We start from the raw sequence: 21,982 nt of genomic DNA on the forward strand, positions 1-21,982 counted from the left end.
ACACCGCTACAGATCTGATCATCTTTCATCCAAGGCTATGATTATAAAATTGTTTCCTCCACTGTATCATGTTTGTGTTGTGAGGATCATCTTGAGAGTCCCAAGCTCTCTTTGGCCAGTGCTATCTTCAAGCAACTCTGCAGAACCTGACTGCTAAGTGCAAATCGATGTACGCAAAAGATGTCACATAGAGGGCACACAAAATGCAAGTATATAATAATATTTTGTTCACTTTTATTTTTTCACTTTTACTTGACTGTTCATAAAACATTACTTTAATAAAAAACATTACTAAAAAATCTTAAATTATAAATAAGCCATTTAGAGTCTTAAGTAGTAATGTTTATACAATTACTGGCCTTAAAAGCCATTGGGATACAAATTTGGACTATACATTAAAAACACAATCCTTAAAAGCAAGATAGAACAATTTGGTTTTTCTTTGGTCCCATGTCAAATAAAAGTGAAGGGGTTCTGACAAAACTTAAATACATTAGTAAAACCAATATGCTTTATATCCAAATTATACACACTAAAATTCTGAATCTTAAGATTTTTAATTGAAGAAAATACACTTCAGAGCCACTTAAAATGTGACACGTGTCGGTCGTATTGCAAAGCATGCAACAGTTAATTTGTGTATGACTAAACTTTAAACAGTTTTGAATATGATCATTATTAAAACTGATGAAGATGAGATCCATTATTTTTAAAGGAAACTAAACTAAACATGGCCTACTTCGGTAGATGCACACACCTGTCAGCCAGTATTTCACCAAAGATGTTTTACTGAACCAGAAGCTTTGGCATATTTTAAATCGTGGGTAGTAGTTCTACAATGGCTAGTGTTGAGTGGCAATGATTTAACCTTTAAAGGCCCAGCCGTTGATAGAAATAAGGGTTAAGTAAATGACTCCAGTAAATTAAGGCTCAGATAAATGAAGAGCTGCTCATGTCAGTAGATGGGCTTCATCTAAAATGCCCCTATATGATGGTTGCATCTATTAAAGTCACTAGTTACAGTAGGTACAAGTTAGGTGTTGCCAATGAAGTAGTGTGTGTGTGCGTATAGAGAGAACTAAATAAAACAGCAATTAAATAATGAGAAAAGAAAGATGTGTAAACATCAGTACCCTCTAAATACTAGGCGTATACCTATGAACCGATCCCTTATTAGATCCATGTTTATACAGTGAGTTCCTTACACCGTACCCACTTATTTTTAGCTACAGCTACAGCGGTTATATCACTGACCTAACAACAGATCGCTATGAAAATATCACTCGTACTTAGGCCAAAGCCCATAACGCTGAAATATTTCAAACTGGCCTGACACTTCTTGATTGGGTTCATAGATGATGCCTGTGTCGGCCTGAAAGGCAATAATAAGTCTTCTGCAGTCATTAGTAGACAAAGATCCCCTGTCTGTAAAAATAGGGTATTACACCCAAAACCAGGGGAGAGTTTTCCACCTGTACTTCTTTGAAGAGCGTATTTTCATAGAGTAGTCCGGGAAGTCCCCTAGAAAGTGTTGTAGGGACCACTGTGAGCTTCAGAGGACCATCTTGAGCTGTGGAGGACGACTGCTGGATATGGCCACATCTGCGTTCAGGCAGACTTGGTTCTGGAAAGTTCCTCATATTGCGCTCTCGTAGGTGACCGGTGTGTCCGTTGCCGACAGTGCACCGTGACTCACAGCTGCGCATCCAGAAAACAGAAAATGCAGTGTGTTGGAACGTTGGCCGACGGGACACTGCATGACAATACTGGTACTGTCGTCCCTTTGAGGGTGGGAACCAGACTTTGCCATGCACCCTGAAGAGGGTCACTTTCTTACTGAAAGCCTCCTCATAGTGAACTTAACTCTTATTAGCTTCAAAGTAGACAGACACTACCCATCAAAAGTTTGGAGACACCTTCCCTCTTCCCTTGTTAATGTTTGATTTTTATTATTACATTTCAGTTAGGAAATAATACTTGCAAAAGTATTTGTTAACACAAACAAGGTATTTACTAATATTGTGGAATATTTTGGCACACTTGATGCTCAAGTTTGTTCAGTAAAGCATCTTCCATGTGTGAAGACTAGGCTTTGTATAAATAATCTGACTGTTTTCTTTTTCCACACCATTGTTAAAAAGCACTTGCAGAATATCTATGCCGACATCACAGCAAGGTAGAAAGCGCTTGGGGTACATCATTATGCCAAAGGTTGCAATCTTGTGCAGAAAAATGTCAAGATCTGAAGAGCCATGATAGGTTATTAAAGCCAAAGAAAAGATGTGTAGATGCAGAAACTGTATACTCAACAAACAACGTCCAGCCATTCAAAAGTTAAACTAGCCAGTCAACATCAAAAGAACACAGGCTGTAGAAATATTGCGCAAGTTATTATAAATGCCAAGTACGTTCAATATCTTTTATGCCTAATTCCTGACAACTTTTACGCTCGTAAAAAGTGTTTGATATAGACAAATGGAATATACACCCCGTGGCCGTGCCAGTGTTCCTGCATGTGCTGTTCATACACCCCTTGACCACGTGTACGTGCGTGACATCTCACCCCACTCGGGACTCTTGGGTTTCTGCAGCAGCCGTGGGCCACACAGGCCGATGAGCAGGGCGCCGGTGGGGGCGGTGATCAGGATGGAGAGCACGGCTACGGCCAGCACCTTCATTCCGTAGTGCTGCGCTGCCTCGTCCTGTCGGCCCCGCGCCATATCCAGCGCCGTCGAGCCGATGGCGGCCTGCCGAGAGACGGAGAGAGATTTGGCCAATCCCATCGCTCCTTCTCAACTGTATACCAAGGGCTTGCATTCACGTTAAATTCCTGCTCCTTGTATCATCTTAAATTGCTATTATTTGGTCATTAACTTTAAGGCATATTGTTTGGTTAAAAACTATAATCATCATTCCATTGAAACTAACGTGAAAGGTATGTAGTTAAAAGATTGAGGAATGACAGTGTGAACCCACTGTTCTCTCCTTGTTGTAATTAGACAGTACTCCAGGAAATAACTAGATGAAGCTAACGAGTATTTGGTTTATATTAGCCAAGCTGTTTCAAAGTTCATAGTTATAGGGCATAGTAATGTGTCTTGAACCCAATGTAAGGTTTGTTCCCTATCCTATTACTTTGTTAGTGGTAATACATTAGTGGTAATCCATTAGTATTAACAATAGCCTTGGGTGTTGTGTACCCAAAACCTAATATATGTAATATGGCAAACAAAAATTTCTATTTAATTATCAAAGTCCTTCTCTGTGTCCAGCATAATTATAACAGTTTCTAGTTTATGGAGTCAAGTGTAATGTGTCTACAGTCTGTGCATGTTAAGTAGTCTGTGCATGTTAGCGTGTTCCTTTGATCAAGCCACTTTGATCAGGGTGTATAAATGACAGGATAACATTATAATCTGGCCAAGGTCTTGCTGATCATTTTTGTATCCGTGTTAAGGAGTGATAGTGATGTAGGTAACTTGAGGGTGAGGTAAGATCCTTATTGGGTTTTAGATGGTGTAAGACAGTGGCAGCATTCATTTCAGTGGGTAATGTCATATTTTGTTTTACTTCCTTTATCGTTCTCCAGGGGAGCTAGTACGGGCCAAAAGTGTTCATAAAAGTCACCAGGATATCCATCGTATCCGGATGCCTTATTATTAGGCATCTGATTAAGGACATTCTGAAATTCTTCTGCTCGTACTGGTTTATATAAAGTGTCTTTTGTTTTGGAGGCAAGTGCCTCAGGTGATTGTTTACCTGAACAGTGGCCTTTGGCATCCAGGCCAGAGCGACAAACAACTTCTCTCTGAAGTTGAAGCCAGCACAAAGGACCATGATGTAGGTGAAGACAATACGCACAGTCAGGGAAATACAGAGGGTTGCAAGGCCAAAGCCTGAGAAAAAAAAGCACACACACACACACACACACACACACACACACACACACACACACACACACGCACACACACAGATCACATCTCTCACAGCCTCCCATTTCCTGTGTAGATAGTGGTATGTTTTCTTAGAGCCGTTAAGACATGTTAGTTCTGTATAACGTACTCTGAGCTCTTTTCAGGACCACAGTATGAGAGGAGGGGGTGCAGTGTTAATGCCCCCCAATTCTGGAACTCACTCCCTCAAAGACCCTGTAATATTCCCTACATATCAGATTTTAAATCTGTCAAAAAACATCTCATTCTAGTTTGTCATGTTATATGTCCCTTACGTTTCTGCTGTATCCGATACTGATATTTTCTTTTATGGATTTTATAAATATTAATAGCATATTGACATATCTCAAGCATGTATGAGAAACATTTAATGCATGCTGAAAGCTGCTTTCCAATTCCAGTTTCAGTTGTGGCGAGTGTAACTCACCCACAGTGATGGGGTCCAGGGCCCCAATGTTGATCTCCGCACCAATGAGCCCAAAGAGAAGAGGTTGGAACACATCCCACACTTTGCTCACAATGTCCTCTACAGGGACCTGAATGAACACACACGCGCACGCCCACACAAACACACACACACACACACACACACACACATACACATGCACAGACACAAGTACCCTCATCTTTAGACAGTGTGGTTTCATATTTAAAAGGAACATTCCATCCTTTTTGCAACAAGGACCTAAACATCATCACTGCCATGTTAACCGCTGATGTGGAGACAGACCCTCTAAATGGAACTCACACTGACAGACATATTAAAATCTCTAACATCATTTTACTCTCTTTGTGGTGTGTATCCTGTATCCACTGTAATAACAGAAATCAGAAGTCTTAGTACAGCAATTTATCTTCCTGTGTTTTTAAGGACTTTTTATGTGTAATTAACATCATTAGAGAAATCATTAGTTTACAGAAAATGTGTGTATATATATATATATATATATATAAAATAACTACTGTTCGAACCTGCAGACCTGAGAGTGGAAGACGTGTTTATATGTGTAATAACCATTGCTAGAACCTACAGAGTACACAACAACTAACAGTATAAACAGTATACAGAAGACATATTTACATGTGTAGTAAACATCGTGAAGTCCCACAGAAATGACATTATATAGAAGTCATGTTTACATGTGTAATAAACATTGTTAGGACCCACAGAAATGATATTATATAGAAGACATATTTGTATGTGTAATAAACATCGTTAGGACCCACAGAAATGATATTATATAGAAGACATGTTTACATGTGTAATAAACATCGTTAGGACCTATAGAAATGATATTATATAGAAGACATGTTTACATGTGTAATAAACATCGTTAGGACCCACAGAAATGATATTATATAAAAGGCATGTTTACATGTGTAATAAACATCGTTAGGACCTACAGAAATGACATTACAGACGTGTTTTCACAGTGTTAAATGTCAACTGTAGCTGCTCCCTCAGCTCAGAGGCAAATATCTTTTCAAAGTGTGTGACTGCTGACTCTGTGTGTGTGTGTGTGTGTGTGTGTGTGTGTGTGTGTGTGTGTGTGTGTGTGTGTGTAAAATAGAGTGTGAGAGGAAAGGACGCAAGGTGAACAAGAAATGAAACAAGTGAGAGTGAGAACAAGTGAGAAGTAAGAAAAAACAAGCAGAAATGCTCAAGGAAGAGTAAAAAAAGGTAAAGAAAAAAAGATTTATTAGCGACATAAATATAGAAAAAGAAAGAAGGAGAGTGAGAGGCCCCAGTGCAGATGTGTTGTGGAGGCGCTGACCTTGTCTGGGCCCCATCCCACTCCAGCGAGGAAGGCCAGCACCAGGGTGCACAGGCCCCCAGAGCCTGGGAAGCCAAAGACATTACTGCCAAACACAGCGAACAAGCACAGGCCCACCAGCAGGAATGAGCGCTTGTTCACCAGGCTTTTCTGTGCAAGGTTGTGGACAAGAAACCACATGTACAACGTTTCAAATGTTTAAAGGTAAACTACTATTGGTCAAAAACAATCTGAACAAACAGAGGTAAATGTAAGAAGTTTGGTCAGTAGCGCACTACTGCTAGACGCATAGCGCTCGAGTCTATGTAAGCACTGTGTAAGCTCTGTGAACTAGGAATGCTGAATGGAGGTGCACTTACCTGGTCTCTGCTCGGGAAAAAGCGAAGAAAGAAACCGAGGCCTACACCAGCAGTCATCCCGCCTATCACCTCCAAAAGCCCTATGAGTAAGTTGAACCACGTAGAACCTGCGGGAGAGCAGACAGGCCGTTATACGGAGCAGGTCTGCAGTTCTCCTACACGCCGTTTTTATTCATCATATGTCAGAGCTAAATTAATGTAATACCATCTCATGTCCCAACAAAGCCACAACTATAAGGCCCAGCAGTAATGGTGCACAAAATTACTACATAAGAAAATTCAGAATTGCATTAGCACCATCTCCTGGACAAAGCAACTGTAGTGCTAGTTTAAGAAAGAGCTCGCAAGCTTCTCACAATTTGACCCAAGCACGTCGCACGAACAAGAATTAGAATTACTCTACGAGGAAGTGTGGCTTCCAGGCCGCCACCCCAGCACAGCGTTTGAGGTAAAAGTCCCTATACCTGTAGCAAATGCTACGCTCAAGCACGTGGTGAAGCCAGTGATGGCCAGGATATCGTCGAAGCTGCCGGCTGCCATCAGCAGCGTGGGGATGCCCTGCTCTAGGCCGTAGCCATCCTTCTGCAGGAGCAGCATGGAAGGGACCACCACCGCTGGGGACACGGCCCCCAGGACGAACCTGCAGCAGGGCGGACGCGAACATGAGGCTTCTCTGCTTGACCAGGAGGCACACGAGTCTCGGCATGCTCTAACTATCCCCACTAAGTGCTGGACTTTGGAACTGGTCTCAGATCAGTATAAAATCATTCAAAGAGGCAGAAAGACCTGCTTGGTCATATAGGTTAAAAAGCTGGAGTTATGATGCTAAATATAATAGAAGCAAGCTTGTATGACAGGCTTCTGTTATTCATTATTTCACTGATAATAAAAAAGGGATTTTCTCACAATCATCCATCCCACAAAAGGCACTGTTGAGATGTGGCAGGCATGTGGCTTACCTGGCAGGCAGGTGGCTTACCCGGCAGGCAGGTGGCTTACCCCAGTATAAAACCCCAGATCCAGGGCAGTCCCATGAAGAAGTGAGAAACTAGTGCAACAGTGGACGCTTCTATGAGGCATGGACCAACAGCCAGACGCACACACACTGCTCTCAGCTTCCTGAGGGCCTGGAACACAGACACACACACACACATGCACATGGATACAAACACAATCATTCCATAACCTTTGTTCTAACACTCTGAATGGAGTCAGACGTTGTGTGGCACACCTTGGCATCCAAGCCCAAGCCAGCTCTGGCCAGGATTATAGAGAGGGCGATGTTCCTCAGAGAGGCAGACCAGCGATAGTCGATATAGATGGCCTCTGTCACCACTGGGATGTTTCTGAGTAGCACCCCTGCTAACAGCATGCCTACAAACACACACAAAATGTCAGAATCCAAACCAACCTTCTGTGGCCAGTCAGAAGATACGAAGACAAATTGACTGTATATATATGACACTTCAGATTTTCCCACAGGATGGTTCACCTGGCAAGATGAATGTTATGTTTACATTAACTTCAAAATGAATAAAATAAAAAGGAACCATAGCTGCATGTGGTCAAATGTTCTCCTTTTTCCTTAAATAAGAATGAATGATTTTAGTTCTGTTTTGTATACTGTAGTTAAAAGCTCTGAAGAATATATGAGACTTCTTTTAGTATGCATCTTTCTATTTAGAATATGTCATCTTGCAACAGAGATGTTCACAGCCACGTGTGCCTCAATTAGACATGCAAGTCAGTTGATCTTGTTTCTCAGAAAGCAATACTGCTCACTGATAACACACGGTTGTTTGACAGCAGCAGTGTGATCAGATCGGTAATGGAAGACTAGAAGTTACGAAAGTCTGTATGTAGGGCTTGAATAAGGCAAGGATTTTTTTTAATGTATGCATCAGTGAAAAGGCCACAATGCGATTCGATCAATCCAGTGTGCAAACACTGTATGTGGTGCAATAAAGCGCAGACTTCTATGCCCACTGCCCTGCCTGTGAAAACACAGGGAGTGACTCATGGTCAGATTACAGAGCAGAAAAAAGAAAACAAAAGATAAGAGAGAAAAAGAGGCTTTTAGAGAAGAAAGAGATGGAGAAAAAGTTGGGTGAGAGACAGAGAGAGAGAGACAGACAGACGGATCGGGGGAACCAAAGAGGGCAAATGAGCGGATGTGAGAGGGTCTAACCGAGGAGTGGAGGGAGAGGTGGTAGTCTGGGGAGGTGGAGGAACCCCACCAGCTTCCCTCCAGCGACAGCACAGCCGAACACAGCAAAGACGCCAAACAGGTTGCCTCCGGGGAGACACTCCTTCTCGGTGATAGACCACACCACCCCGAACGACACCGCAGCCATAACCACTGTGGGAGTACAGCAGGGAAATGTGCAGTCGAACCTCAACTGCCGCCCTGAGTTACGGATCACTTATTAACCAGGGTGTGTGCCCACCACATGTTAAACAAAAGCTCATTTCCATTCCAACAAATGACAGATTTTCAAACCAATATTTACACACTCCTGGTAACCAAAGGGACCATGTAGGCGCTGGCATGAAACTCATACACTGTAGACAAATAGGAACAATCACTACCATGCCCCATATCAGTTACAGTATTGTTACCAGGCTGTTTGCAACTCTGCACTGAAAAACCATTACTTGACTGGGACTTTCCATCAACAGCTTACTTGTGCCAAGCAAATTAGATGAAGCAGACTGATATTAAGTTCATATCTGTATACGATTATTCAGTGCTTAATGGAATGTAGCACCACTGTCATCCCTTGGCATCAGCCAGTGTTTGTGGATTGATCCCAACATCTATCATTTTGGGAGTAGAAATGGCTGCATCTGTTCCTCCTTACACCCATCCACGCTTGATGTAGCCTCCGGGCTCACCTTTAGTGATGAGGAGAGCAGGGCGCCCGTGTGGGGGGCAGCGGCACCACCGTCGCAGCCAGGCGCAGCACATGTGCGGCCGATCCGTGTTGGTGCAGGCGTCGATCAGGCATGGCGCCCGTGGGACGAATGCTACCACATCCTCGGGGAGGGTGGTGCCTGGGCTGTCTGCGTCCCTGACCACAGCCTGATCCATGGCAAGGCAATGCTGGGCCCCGGAAACCAAGGCAGAAGGTCAGCAGGGAGGTCAGCAGGAGCCGCTCGTAGCAAAAGAACAAAAAACGACCCCTCGGAGAGCCAAGCAGGAAGGGGGATGAGGCCACAACAGCGGTGCGCACTTAGCCTTGGCCATTCTGACAAACGTCATCATGTCCTATTACAGGGAGGTATCAGAAAGGGTATTATCTGACTGTATTGACAGTATCATGGCCGCCTGTTTGTACTGCTGTGTTTGTCTCTTACAGACATACTGCACTGCACAGGCTGACCAGGGGAAAGAAAACTCATAAAAGTGAGAAAAGAGTCTTTAGACAGAGTGAAACAAAGTGGCCCTCACATCAGCAGGTTCCAGGCAAAACCCAAAAAATTATACAAAATCAAGGCCATACAGCATACTGTATGAAATCTTACTGTAGCTTGTATATGCATCATAAATCAAAGCATTGCCCACAACTTAGAAGTCTGTCGAGTGCAACTTAATAAGACAATTTGAAAAACATTTTTGCACTACTCTTGCAGAATGCTAAAGAGTGTTTTTCAAGTGTTCAGTGGCATGCAGACAGCTCTTACCTGCACAGGAGTTTCATCCTCTGTCTGTGAACAGGCAGGAGGATGCGGTGTGGACCGCGCAGCGTCCATGCTGGAGCAGGCGTGTGTGGTGCACGGGTGCTGCTCACTAACGGGGCGTTCACGTTGTTATTTATCATTCAGCCTCTAACCTGCGATAACCTCTTCACTATTATCATTGTTGCTGAGTTATATTATTATCATTGTTGCTGAGTTATAATCTGAGTATTGGCGTTCACCAGGACGTCACGTGCAGCAGTTGCTTAGCTACTTCCTTGTGTAGTAAAACCGAATCTAGACGGTTATGTTAAAGTAAAATATTAAACTAATAAAAGCATTTTTATAACTATTCTGTACAGAAATAATGTCGTTGTGCTGGCTAGAATCCGGTTAGCTGGCTGTCTTATAACACAGGAGTACAAACAATGTAATCTGGTAATTAAATGGCTATTTAATCCGATTTTGACAGAATAATTTAACAGATACTTATGAGAGGCTGGTACATCAGCTGACGAAAATTCGGTGTATGATCAGTTTTAGTAAGGCAGCTAAAATAAACAGCAAGCTGTCTAGTTTAGTTGTCTGCTTAGCTAAATGATGGAGCTAGCTAGCGTTAGCTAGATCCCGCTGCGTGTCCTGCAGTCACATGAGAAATCAAGAGGACGATGGATTTGAGTAACATATGGAGGAAAGATTAGCTAAAACGGAGGTGTCCAACTGCAAATCTGCACGGAGTTTATAAGTCAAACAAAGTCAACGATTAAACAAACTCCACACTTATTTCAAGGCAATATGTTTATTACACGTTAATTCACCATTTGCTAAATATTCCTTATTCCACACAATGGTTCATTTAATCAAAAGTGTGGTGCAGGAAATAAGTAATCTACAAAATCACTAACACATTTCAATTTCCCTTTTTAAAGTACAGCGATAATCATAAAAAAAAAGGACAATTTATTTAAGATCAGCCTTCATCATGGGAATCTGAAACTGGATCCTTTGGTGGTGCAAGACAAAAAAGACATTTTAACTCATTTATAGAAAATTTCAAAAGGTGCCACAAGACATTTGGATGCATCAAAAATTACTTTGATGATAAAACTGTATTAAAGCTGTGCTACTGAAAGGTACTACATTTCATAGTAGGTGCTAAATGTTTAGAGGCTCCATCCTCCATCGATGATGTATTTTGCGCCAGTCACATAGGCAGACTGCAAGATAATCATTCATTACTGTGTTAGCCGATTAGCCAGGCAAGCTTGAGCCTCATATGTTTCAAATGTAACCCACTTAACCATCAACACCATCAAATTTATGTAATGGCCCAAACAAGCTTTAATCTTCAAAAGGTGCAATCCACTCGCATGGTCTGCAGTGACATCTACGTGTAGTGTATCTCAGAGAATGACCTCACCTCGTCTGAGGCCAGGTAAACACACAGGTGAGCCACCTCTTCGGCAGTGCACATCCGGCCTATCTTCTGGCGGGCGATAAAGTCCTTATAAGCCTTATAAGACCAGAAGGCAACATATTGACACATGACTCTCACCGGCTTGGCAGAAACAGTTACCTGGATTCTAATGACAGAGCTAGCAGAGAACATGTTAGCTTTTCATCCAGTGTTAGCCACCCTTAGTTTTCTGTTCATTTATGAAAGCTTGACAATAGGTGAGACATGATCATCTGTTATTCGGGTTATCTGAGCAGTGCATAGGAGGCCGCAGATGTACTACCACTACCTGCTCAGGATCAGGTCTGGCCTGGATTCGTCCTCTTAATGATGGTGTGTCTACAGTACCTGGGGAAAAGGGCCAAACTATAGTGCTATATTCAAAATTAAATTAAATGATTAAATAAAGATGCAGTTTGTGCAACAAGCCTAGTGTTATTTGAATGTATAGTGTAAATATGGATTCTTTGAGTCCCTGAAACATATTGGACATGTTTTTTGTTTATTAGTTATTTTACTTCTGACATTGGTAAAAAAAAAATTTAAAAAAAGAAAAAAAGAAAAATTCACTGTAAAATATTGACATTTTAAATTGTTTAAAAGGTGCTATATAAATAGTTTTATTTCCATCCATCCATCCATCCACCCACCCTGGAAACATGGCCTGCGGTATTAGCAGCATACCAGGACAGATGCAATTGCAACGGATCCCTTGCTCAAGGAAGTCTGCTGCCACTGACTTGGTTAGGCCGATCACAGCAGCTTTAGATGTGCTGTAGACACATCTGTTCACAACACCTAGAGGACAAAATGAGCACGCAACTCAAACTGACAATCACATGATCTTTTCTCATCTATCAGGGTGATAATACAGCAGTGTTTTTCAGTCAGTCCTCAGGGTCCAACGGATAGTACTTGTTTTTGCTTCATCCTAGCTCCAGACACACCTGAGCCATAAAAAACACTGAACACCTGGTGCAGGTGTACTGGGAACAAGGTTAGTGCATAAATTTGGACCATCTACAAGAGCTGAAGGACTGGGTAGCATAATTCAGAATAACAGGTTTTTTTAAAAAAAAAAAAAAAAAAAGATTTTTCTGCCAAATATATAAACAGATCATTCATACCTTTGATACTTGATGCCACAGATGACATATTTATGATACTGCCAGACTTGCAGGCCAGCATCTATATGGATAAACATTTACAGCATTTAGCTGACGCTTTTATCCAAAGCGACTTACAATTATGGCTGAGTACAACTTGAGCAATTGACCACTGAGCTACTACTGCCCTAAACAAGGACCAGAATACCTTCACAATCAAATTAGTGGGCTACATTACAAATCTGTCCAAATCTAGTATCCAGGTATACCAATATTAGCTAACTGATCGAATTAGAGCAAAGTCCAAAGTCACTTTAATTCATCTTATCTGATCTTAAAATTAGTTTGAGAACTAATCTAATCTAATGATAATTTCACAGTACATCCAACTGTCTAACTTGCTCATATTTTCTGCATTAAAAAAAATGTTTTAATTTTTCATCCTGTAATAGAATTGTAATCACTAGTGACCCAGAGTCACTGGAACCAGGCAATTATCCTATTTTTTTCCCTTTTTGCCCCATTTCTAAGAGGGACTAGATGCTAACCACTTGTGTCATGGCTCTGTGTTAATCTCAGAAAGTAAATAACAAAAATAAACTGAATGTCTATAATGAAAACAAACTGGAGAAACAGGTAGGGCAACATGTGGCTAAGGATTAGGTCACCTTAGGCAGGAAGGCCTTAATCATTAGGTACATGCTGCGTACGTTGACGTTCATGCTAAAGTCCCAGTCGGCCTCCTCACAGTCCAGGATGGAACCATGGTGGACAAACCTGGACAGAGTCATTAATGGATCAAATCAACTGCCTGACTTCAGTAAGGCAATGTGCGGGGTATGGGGGTTGGGACTGCAGTTACAACTTCAAAATGCATGTTTTGGACATTAAGTTACACCATACAAAATCTGGTGAGAAACGTAGCAGGACAAAGAGATATTACGAAGAGTCTACATGGAGTTTACATTAAGGTGTATAACGTGTGCATCTATTACAGATCTAAAGCAATTACCCAGCCACATTAAAAATCACGTCCACGTGGTTGAATTCCTGAGCCAGTGCCTCCACTTGGTCCTTGTTGGTTATATCAACAACCTTGGTCTTAATCCCTAGACAAAACAAAGGAAGAGAACTGTAAGAAATCAGCCAAATATGTTTCCACCTTTAGAACCAAGTAAAAAGACACTCGGCTCAGGGTGTTATAGGGTTGGGGGTGAAAGGAGGGTGCCTAGAGAAGAGGAAGAAGTTGATCAGTGGTCTTACTTATTCATGGATGGGGGTGGACAGGTCAACTAATAGTCATGTGAGCTCATTTACTGAAAACTGAGTATAAGCTAGGTTAGACAAAAGATCATTCATGGTAACATGATTTTTTTAATCATGGGGAAATTCAGTTAAACTTCATTAGGTGTCTATATACTGTAACCGGTCTGAGATCCAAAAATGACCATGCCAATGTACCATGGAAGAATTTGGCAACAGGAACTGAGGTCATTTATCAGCTGAAAAATAAAGATCCCCTTCTACTTATCAGGTTTGGCTAACTGGCAATGCATCACTAGATGGCAGCAGAACACTACCTGGAATGCCATCCAATTCTTTGAGTTTCTCGCCATTGATGTCCGTAGCTGTGACTTGAGCGCCCTCTCTGGCAAAAGCCTAAACAAATACATATCCGGTTTAATTTGCATTTAATTACTAAAACCAAGTGCAATTCCACATAATAAGAGAGAGTATGGAGTTTTTAGGCAATTTTGCAAATCCAGGGACAAAAATGAAAATGTTGATCTTTCCTGATAACTAGGCCAGCATAAAATGCCATTTTTTCCTGTCAAGAAAAGATGCCATTTTCTGCTATTACAAATAAATCCACTTGTTTTCATTAGGATTATAAAAAGATCATTTCCCCCCCTGGGCCTATCTTATCCTACTTTAACTGTCTGAACAGCATGGCGGACCAGTCTGCCCCAAGCCAGAAAGAAACACCATGCAGTGGCTTTGGTGCTACAATCACCCAAGGGGAAGTTCCTTTCATTTCCTTCATAGCAGTATAAGAATTGAGCTTCTGCTGCCTCCATCACCTGGAGCTGCCCGTAATCTGCTTTGTCCGCTGACGTGTAACAGCTCTGCTACATATAAATGGCATTCCACACTGCATATGAATCGCCTGTGTCTGCTCCACTTAAGTTTTGCTCAACATCAAATTAAAGGTTTGTGAATAAGGGCTCGCTAGGCAAAAAAAAAAAAAAAAAAGGTCTTTTGTTAAACAGCCAGACTGGTCATTCACTCCTGAACCTGGGGCTGCAACAACCTGACTTTATCCCTTTTATTATTTAACATACAAATTCAGCTATAAGGGAAACTTGAATGTTTCACACGGAGGGCTGCAAGATGTCAGGCTCCTAAAACCTGAGTGAACAACCTCCCAACTAAAGACACTGCCCGCTGAACAAAAAGATCTATTTACCCTTGACCTGCTAGCAGGCCTGTGACAGTCGCGTTGACAGCCGCGAGCCTGACAGTTTCACAACAAATCCAAAATGCTTGCTTGTCTCACATCCAATGACAATTTATCGCTGCAATTTTAATCCCAGCAATTTTACTGTATTGGTAGTATACAGAAACAGCAAGAGAAAGTCCGAACGGAAGAGGGAAGAAAGACAGTGCTCTGAGTACTCTGTCAAAGGTTTGTGTTATGATACAAGAAAGGGTTACTATAGCAGCTGCTCTTCCGATCCCTTGGGCAGCTGCAGACAAGACGATCACTTTGCCATCCAGTCTTCCCATGGCTTTCAACTACAGCCTGCAACAGTGGAAAGTGTGATCTGGTCAGCTGGATCATTCTTTGACGTTTAAGAAACGTTAGTGGCACTTGCTTGTGAGCATGAGGCATACAGTATTTTCTAAATAAGTTACATAAGCCCATAATGCATTCCATTAGTAATTGGACAAGGACTTTTTTTTTCTTTTTGCTGGTTGGATGGTTCATTTGGCTTGACTGTACTTCAGCACACTGGATCTAAAGTACATCTATAGAAGTCTATGCTTTCCAGAATATAGTTAGTGATATTACTGAACATTTGTTATTGTTAGTTGCCAGGTAGCTCTGGTGTTAGCAGACTTTTCATTGCAATGGCCCATCGAAACAGAGTTGAGAAAAAGAAGACATTTTGCTGTGGCTTACTTCGAGCGACACAATCCACAATGTCACTACTGTGACAGAAACGTATCATATAAAAACTGTTTAAAACACCATAAGCGACTTACAACTTGAGTTGCAGAAACGTCCACACGTGATGCAGGCTTTTTTTAAAGGAAAATAAATGTATCAAAATAAAAGTCCTGCTGCGTGTAGGCGTTCTGGATCATTATTAATAGTAAACGACTATTAAACGAAAAGAAGAGCGTAAACTACTCATAAATAACGGAGTTGGTAAATCCTAATAGCTCACTATTGTTGCTTCCTATGTTCCTATGGTTCCTATAGAGGTAATGTTGGTCAGTCATACTAACCACCCCAGCCATGATTTGTCAGTAGAAACCTTTATTGGCAGTTTTACTACATTGTATAAAATCAACTATAACAATTTCAATACAGGCAGAAAATATGCAACAGCGGCCTGTGGTCACAGAATTCCGTGGTCACAGATTTCGATGTAACACCAGTACGGGTATTCAAATTATTTTAATATGGTTTATAGAATAAGTTACACTGTCATAGCCAGTGGACCTATTATTGAAGATCAGACGTTATAATACAATATAAAACGCTTACAATTCAGCACCACCTATCATCTCATATGTAACATATGCTAGACTAGTTAATTAAATTCAAAATAAAAATCTGTGATCAGATTTCAAATATTTAATCTTTTGTTTGTCAATACATCCGTTAAAAAACAAATAATATATATATATAAAATATAATATAATATTATATAATAATATTATATATAATATATTATATATAATATTATATATTATATAATATATAATATATTAATAATATATTATAATATAATAATATATATTATATATATATATATATATATATATAATATTATATATAATATTATATAATATATAATATTATATAATGTGTGTGCGTGTGTGTGTGTGTGTGTGTGTGTGTGTGTGTGTGCGCGCACGTGTGTGTGCACCTTGCTTCTCAAACTGTGCAAAGAAAAAACAAATAAAAAGCTCATTTATTATGAATAAAGGAAAACAAATAAAAGCTAATTAATCATGGGTAAAAGTATTACCTATTGAAGGAGAGCAAGTTTGTGGTAAGAGTACTTACAGAATATTCATGCTGTGTTTTATATTATTATTACAGTTTTGCATTATTTTAAATAATTGTTTGATATTTTTCCATTAAAAAGTAGAGAAAAGAAAGGAAATTTTACACTTACTATGTTTCTGTAGTAGATTGCCCCCCCAACCCACCCCCACCCCCCAACACCCACTTCTCCTTTGCCCTGGACAGACATTCTTGTGCCACATGGAGATGATGCCAGCTGGACTAGACTTGCTCACCAGTGACAAAGCATCTAAGAAAATGTCCTGATCCTGCCAGTAGATGCTCCCATCCCCGAAACAGCCACACCCTCTAGACCCACTGAACAGACTCAAGCTACACATCTGTGCTGAAGTGGCTATTTGGACCAAAAATAACGTAAAACATGAACTGGGCCACCCGATGGAGGATGGCTTCCCTCTTGACTCTTGCTCCTCCAAAGGTTTCTTCCTTAAACCCACCAAGGGAGTTTTTTCTTGCCACTGTCACCCTCAGCTTGCTTATTAGGGGACTGGACACATACATTTGTAAAGCAGCTTTGTGACAACATGTGTTGTAAAAAGCGCTATATAAATACATTTGACTTGACACATTAATCAACATCTGAGACAGTCTCGTTTAGAGTAGGCTTAATCCAAACCATCCATTTAGTTATCAGTTACTTGAAATTAGCCCTTCCAATCAAAGTGGAATAAGGGTTTAAGGGATTAAGGGATTTTTATTACTAATTCTCATGCTTACCGTGGCATTTGCCTTTAAGTGACTGCTCTTTCTGCCATTTTTAGTGTTTTGATGAACTCCCATATTGGCTTCCAAGCTGCTCATTTCTTTTAAGGAGAGCGTGTTCACATTACTCCGCTTGCTCTGCGAATTCAGTATATTTGGTCAAGTGTGAAAGCTGTTTTCCAGCTCGGTCACTTCACTTTTCAGGTTTCGTGATTGCAGTGTGTTTAATGTAGGCTAGGCATATAATAGTCCCATGTCATCAATATTGTACAGTGGTAAAAGCCTAATAAAAATACGCTTTCATAGGACTGGAGCAAAGTTTTGGTAGTAAAGCTCATCTTTGTGGAGAGAGCATGTATACTGAGAGCATCTTAGAAAGACGCATATGTCTTGCTGGCCTTCATGAATAAACTTTCTTATATAAGAATGGCTTATGGTTTGAATGTGGTTCTGCACTGTGTAATGCCATGTATACAAAAAAGCGCTGTGCTTCAGACTGAATCGAACTGGTTGTGGACTCTAGTATTGGGGACAAATGTGAAAATAGCTCAGCAGTCAGAACTGATGTTGTTTATTATTATTATTATTATTATTATTATTATTATTATTATTATTATTATTATTATTATTATTAATATTATTATTATTATAGCTGGATAGGTTTTGCTAGCTATGTAGAAACAAAGCCTGTTGCAATATTTTTTTGTATGTAAATACTGGCAGTAGTTGAATTGTAGATTGTACTACTGATTATTTCTGGAGGGAAAATTGTGCCAACCTACTTTTGCCAAGGCACACCCAATTTCTGGAAGTGCCACAGCTGCAAAGTGCAATTGTTAAATGATACTTAACCAAACAGCAGGACATTATATCTTCTCTGTAAGGGTTGGCACCAGGCCGAGGCCCCCTCCGGCCACCAGAGGGAGGCCTCGAGTCAACCACGCCAGTAAACAGGCTTAACACTCAACAGCTGGGCTAGACCTTATATAAGCCCAGTGACCCAGGCATTCAGTGCTGGGACTTTGCTAAAGTTTTGAGCCAAGATCCTAGCCGGTAACTCTGGGTATTGAGGTCTGTGAGCCCTTGTGCTATACCTCTGCTCTGCGAGGGTGTCTGTGTTTTTACACACCCCCTCTGTTCTCCAGTTTTCCCCTCTCGAGTCTGTCTACTCTCCTGAGGCTTCCCTTAGCCATTCAAGTTCCTCCCTGTTTTCTGATTTTGTTTGGGAAGTTTTAGTTTGGTTTTCCCCAGTGCTTCGGGGTTGCCATTTCTTCCCGTGGCATCCTTTGTTCTCCCCTTTTTTCCATGCTCGGCATAGTGTTTAGTTTTTTCCTTTTGTTTTACTTGATCCAATCTCTAACTGTTTTGCACACGGGTCCACCATTGTTAATGCGTGGTTGCTCACCCATTAGGCTATTGGTATCCTGACCTGGGTTCAAGCTCACCTTACACTCTGCATGAGTTATAGCTTGCATCTTGTATGCTGAATGGAGAAGGTGGCCTCTCTAGATCATCATTCCACATGAACCACTTTTACAATAGAAACCACTTTTAATTTTGTTTTAGCATTCTCCTCTCCCCTTCTGTTAGCCAACTCAAGATAGATGGATACAGATGCATAACTTGCATTAAACCTTTTTCTGTTGATTATTTATTTATGAAGACATAGCATATATACGAAAAAAAAAACTATAGAAGTAAAGCAAATTCTGACCAAAAAGTAGAACGGTCTCGCCAAGTTCGCAAAGGTAGCAGGACATGAGATTGCCTGCGTGACGGGCCTTGGAGCTCATCGCAGGGAAGCTGTGCAGTTGTGATGTGCTTTCAAGTGGGTCTTGAAGCAGTCATTGACTGCAGTGGGTTTGTAACCTTTTCAATCATAGTGGAAAATGGAATGATGACAAACAAGGAAGGTTTTCTCAGCGCTGTTGGCCAACCATGCTCAGAGCTGCTGGGGGGGAGGGGGTTGGCTTAATGATCTATCTTAATGATCTAGGGATTCACCAGTTCTCCACAAGAGGAGGGAAGTAATTTCTTCTTGCCTTTTCTCTTGTACCCAGCATTCTGCATTTGGAATATGTCCTGTGCTGTTTTGCACACATAAAAGAAACACCAAAAATAGTCCAAATGATCCATCTCGTCAGACACATGCAGCATTCAGAGTTGCTTTTTGGCATAATTATGATGATAACTCATCATTGTCATAGATACTTCCTGGTCTTTTATTTCTAGCACAGTACTTGTGGGGAAAGAAACCATAACTGGTCCTTAGAATTGACTGACAGCCGCAGTAACTGTTTGACCCTACAGTGGAAAAGAGGCTATAGTTTGAACATTTTGATTCAAGTCACCCCATTGCAAAACCTACTGATGTCAAATGAAATTCGATTTTTATGCATGTCAAGTCAGGGATTCGCCTATCTTGAGTAATATATATGTTGTGAGAAGACAATGCTCTGCTGAAGTCAAACCTTTAATGGCTTATTAATTACCTGAAAGGAGAAAAAACTAGGGGCCTTTTCTTTTTGCCCAAAGCCCTTATTTATGGTCCTTCTGTTCAAAACGGCAGAGGCTGGCCTTTAGGAAGTGCATGTCTTTTGATTTGACCAGATTAATGCATTCATTTGTCACTCCATGTGTGTTCTCAAGTAGGATTGGTGGAATAAAAAATAACAAAATTGGAATCATGGGTGGAGGCAGCATCTCTAACCAGAATAGCTTGCATGCTTGCAGAACAAGCTTTGGGAATGTTCTAACTGGGAATGTTAGAATGTTCTAGCTTCATTCCCTGAAAGAGTTTGAAGTGAATGAGAGCAAATACACAAGAAATGTATTTCTGCAAAACGTTGCTACCATACCATTTGTTAGCCTCCTTATAAAAACGTTTGTTTTTTTAATTAAAAAAAAACAGCATGTAACTTCAACATTAGACAAGTTAAGAACACACTGGAGTAGGAAAATCCTCTCTTTATTTCCCATCAGAAGCATTTACAAAGCCATACTGTAGAATGATGGGTAGAGAGGACTGTGGTCCTGCAGATATCGGTGCGTTTACAATGCCGTCTTTATCGATGACTTAGCAGATGACACACCCATGTGAAAAACTATCAGCCCTTTTTTGTACTCATTTTCCTTTGCCTGTTTTTGATGTCTGTTCCAACTTGAAGCAGAATGACTTGGGCAACAGGAGTGTAAACCAAAATGCTGGCCCTCTGAGGCTACAGTTTGTACTTGGCAAAAGTACACTGCACACATGACAGAATTCAGAGATAAAAGAGAAAGAATAAAAGAATATAAGAAAAGAATGATGGAAGTAAGAAAGAAGAATGCAATCGTTGAGAATTTGGTGACGTGTAAGGGTTGACCCCACAGACTCCAGTGGTGACAGATTGCTGACCTTTTGTAGTGCGTGTCATGGGAGGTTTATGATTAAACATTTCAACCAGGAATATGACAGTTTTTATTTCCAAATACTATAAAGATATGTTGACACACTTCTAGATGCAATGGACAAGAGTAGATGGAAATAATCTATACTTTAAATCAGAAAAAAATGAGTCGCTAAGCATGGTGTGACGTAGATGGCATAGAGGAAGTTAGAGGCCAGGTAGAACAGACGTGTTCTTTATTTTCCATTTGAATTCTAATAAACACAAAGCAAGTCTTGGTCAAATCTCCTTATTTGTTGCACCGACGGGCACTCGCGGTCTCGCTAACGCACAACGCTGTCTCTCTCAACCTGCAGGAGTATATAGTGACAGGTGGTAATACGGAGCAGGTGTCTTCTGTTAGAAAACAGGTGATTGTGAGCGGGGCAGGTTAGTGGTACGGTCCTTGTCTGGAGTAGGTGTGTCCCTCCCGGTAGGGGCCTGGCCTACTATGACACATGGTACACAATATTTACCTTGATCACAGTGTCTCTGTTTACTCCAAAGATCATGTCTTCTTGTATAATATTAAGTACTTGTGTAATATTACCCATACCGTTAAGTCTCAGAGATCTCCAGGTCTTATGCACTGTAAAATAAGACACACCTTTCAACACCCCTTTGCTTGCTGATTTATGGCCCCTCAGTATCTCATTTCCACTTCTTTTGATTTGTTTTTTGACCCTCTCTACTGTCTCCTGAATGTCTCTTCTTTCATCGAACATGATGTACCTTGATTCATTGTTCAGCCGGTCAGTGAAGCAAAAGTTCCCATCTGGGTTTGGGGCCCCAAATGCTCAGATAGCTTTCTGACAATAAATATTTTCTTTAATGTGGCTCTGTCCTTGGCAGGGGCTAATAGGAAGCCAACACTCACTTGCTCAGCTAAACAACCTTACAGCAAACATAGTGAAAGTTGTGATGATGGTGAGACAACAGCAGTTAATGGCTTGGAGTTGTCTGATGGTGATACTTTCAGGGACTGGGAGTATGAAGTCATTTAGAATCCATGCGTTTCTTTAGCTAAATCAACAATATATTTAACTGACTGGTAAATAATTCAGATATATGTTCTACTGCTCTGATTGACCATAATGGAAATTTTAAAGTGATTTCAGTGGGTATGTGGGCACCAAAGGCACATTCAATTACTCTTGGATGCTATCTGCCTTCCCAGCACACTGGAGTAGCTTATACAAAGGCC

General features: G+C 40.9%; 2 protein-coding genes across 4 annotated transcripts; both read right to left on the minus strand.

The window, feature by feature from the left end:
• Positions 1 to 1,551: 1,551 nt before the first annotated feature.
• On the minus strand, positions 1,552 to 10,400 carry si:dkey-162b23.4 (sodium/hydrogen exchanger 9B2). Of its 2 annotated transcripts, XM_027021837.2 has the most exons (12): positions 9,772 to 10,400; positions 8,983 to 9,190; positions 8,276 to 8,446; positions 7,319 to 7,461; positions 7,087 to 7,214; positions 6,552 to 6,727; positions 6,088 to 6,194; positions 5,729 to 5,878; positions 4,381 to 4,489; positions 3,760 to 3,896; positions 2,564 to 2,747; positions 1,552 to 1,698 (listed from the first exon to the last, which is right to left on the minus strand). In XM_027021837.2, the coding sequence occupies exons 1-12, from the start codon at positions 9,838 to 9,840 to the stop codon at positions 1,637 to 1,639; spliced, it is 1,644 nt and encodes a 547-aa protein (XP_026877638.2). In that variant the 5' UTR covers positions 9,841 to 10,400; the 3' UTR covers positions 1,552 to 1,636. The 2 variants fall into 2 exon arrangements, with proteins under 2 accessions (XP_026877638.2, XP_026877639.2); XM_027021838.2 differs by lacking the exon at positions 5,729 to 5,878.
• Positions 10,401 to 10,548: 148 nt separating this feature from the next.
• On the minus strand, positions 10,549 to 15,642 carry bdh2 (3-hydroxybutyrate dehydrogenase, type 2). Of its 2 annotated transcripts, none has more exons than XM_027021839.2 (10): positions 15,595 to 15,642; positions 15,043 to 15,130; positions 13,908 to 13,986; positions 13,340 to 13,436; positions 12,996 to 13,104; positions 12,349 to 12,409; positions 11,906 to 12,019; positions 11,511 to 11,569; positions 11,186 to 11,278; positions 10,549 to 10,982 (listed from the first exon to the last, which is right to left on the minus strand). In XM_027021839.2, exons 2-10 carry the CDS (start codon positions 15,112 to 15,114, stop codon positions 10,929 to 10,931), a joined length of 738 nt encoding a protein of 245 aa, XP_026877640.1. In that variant the 5' UTR covers positions 15,115 to 15,130; positions 15,595 to 15,642; the 3' UTR covers positions 10,549 to 10,928. The 2 variants fall into 2 exon arrangements, with proteins under 2 accessions (XP_026877640.1, XP_026877641.1); XM_027021840.2 differs by having other exon boundaries at positions 15,512 to 15,602.
• Positions 15,643 to 21,982: the final 6,340 nt, after the last annotated feature.

This window comes from Electrophorus electricus, chromosome 9 (genome assembly GCF_013358815.1).
Source record: "Electrophorus electricus isolate fEleEle1 chromosome 9, fEleEle1.pri, whole genome shotgun sequence".
NCBI classification, from domain to species: Eukaryota; Metazoa; Chordata; class Actinopteri; order Gymnotiformes; family Gymnotidae; genus Electrophorus; species Electrophorus electricus.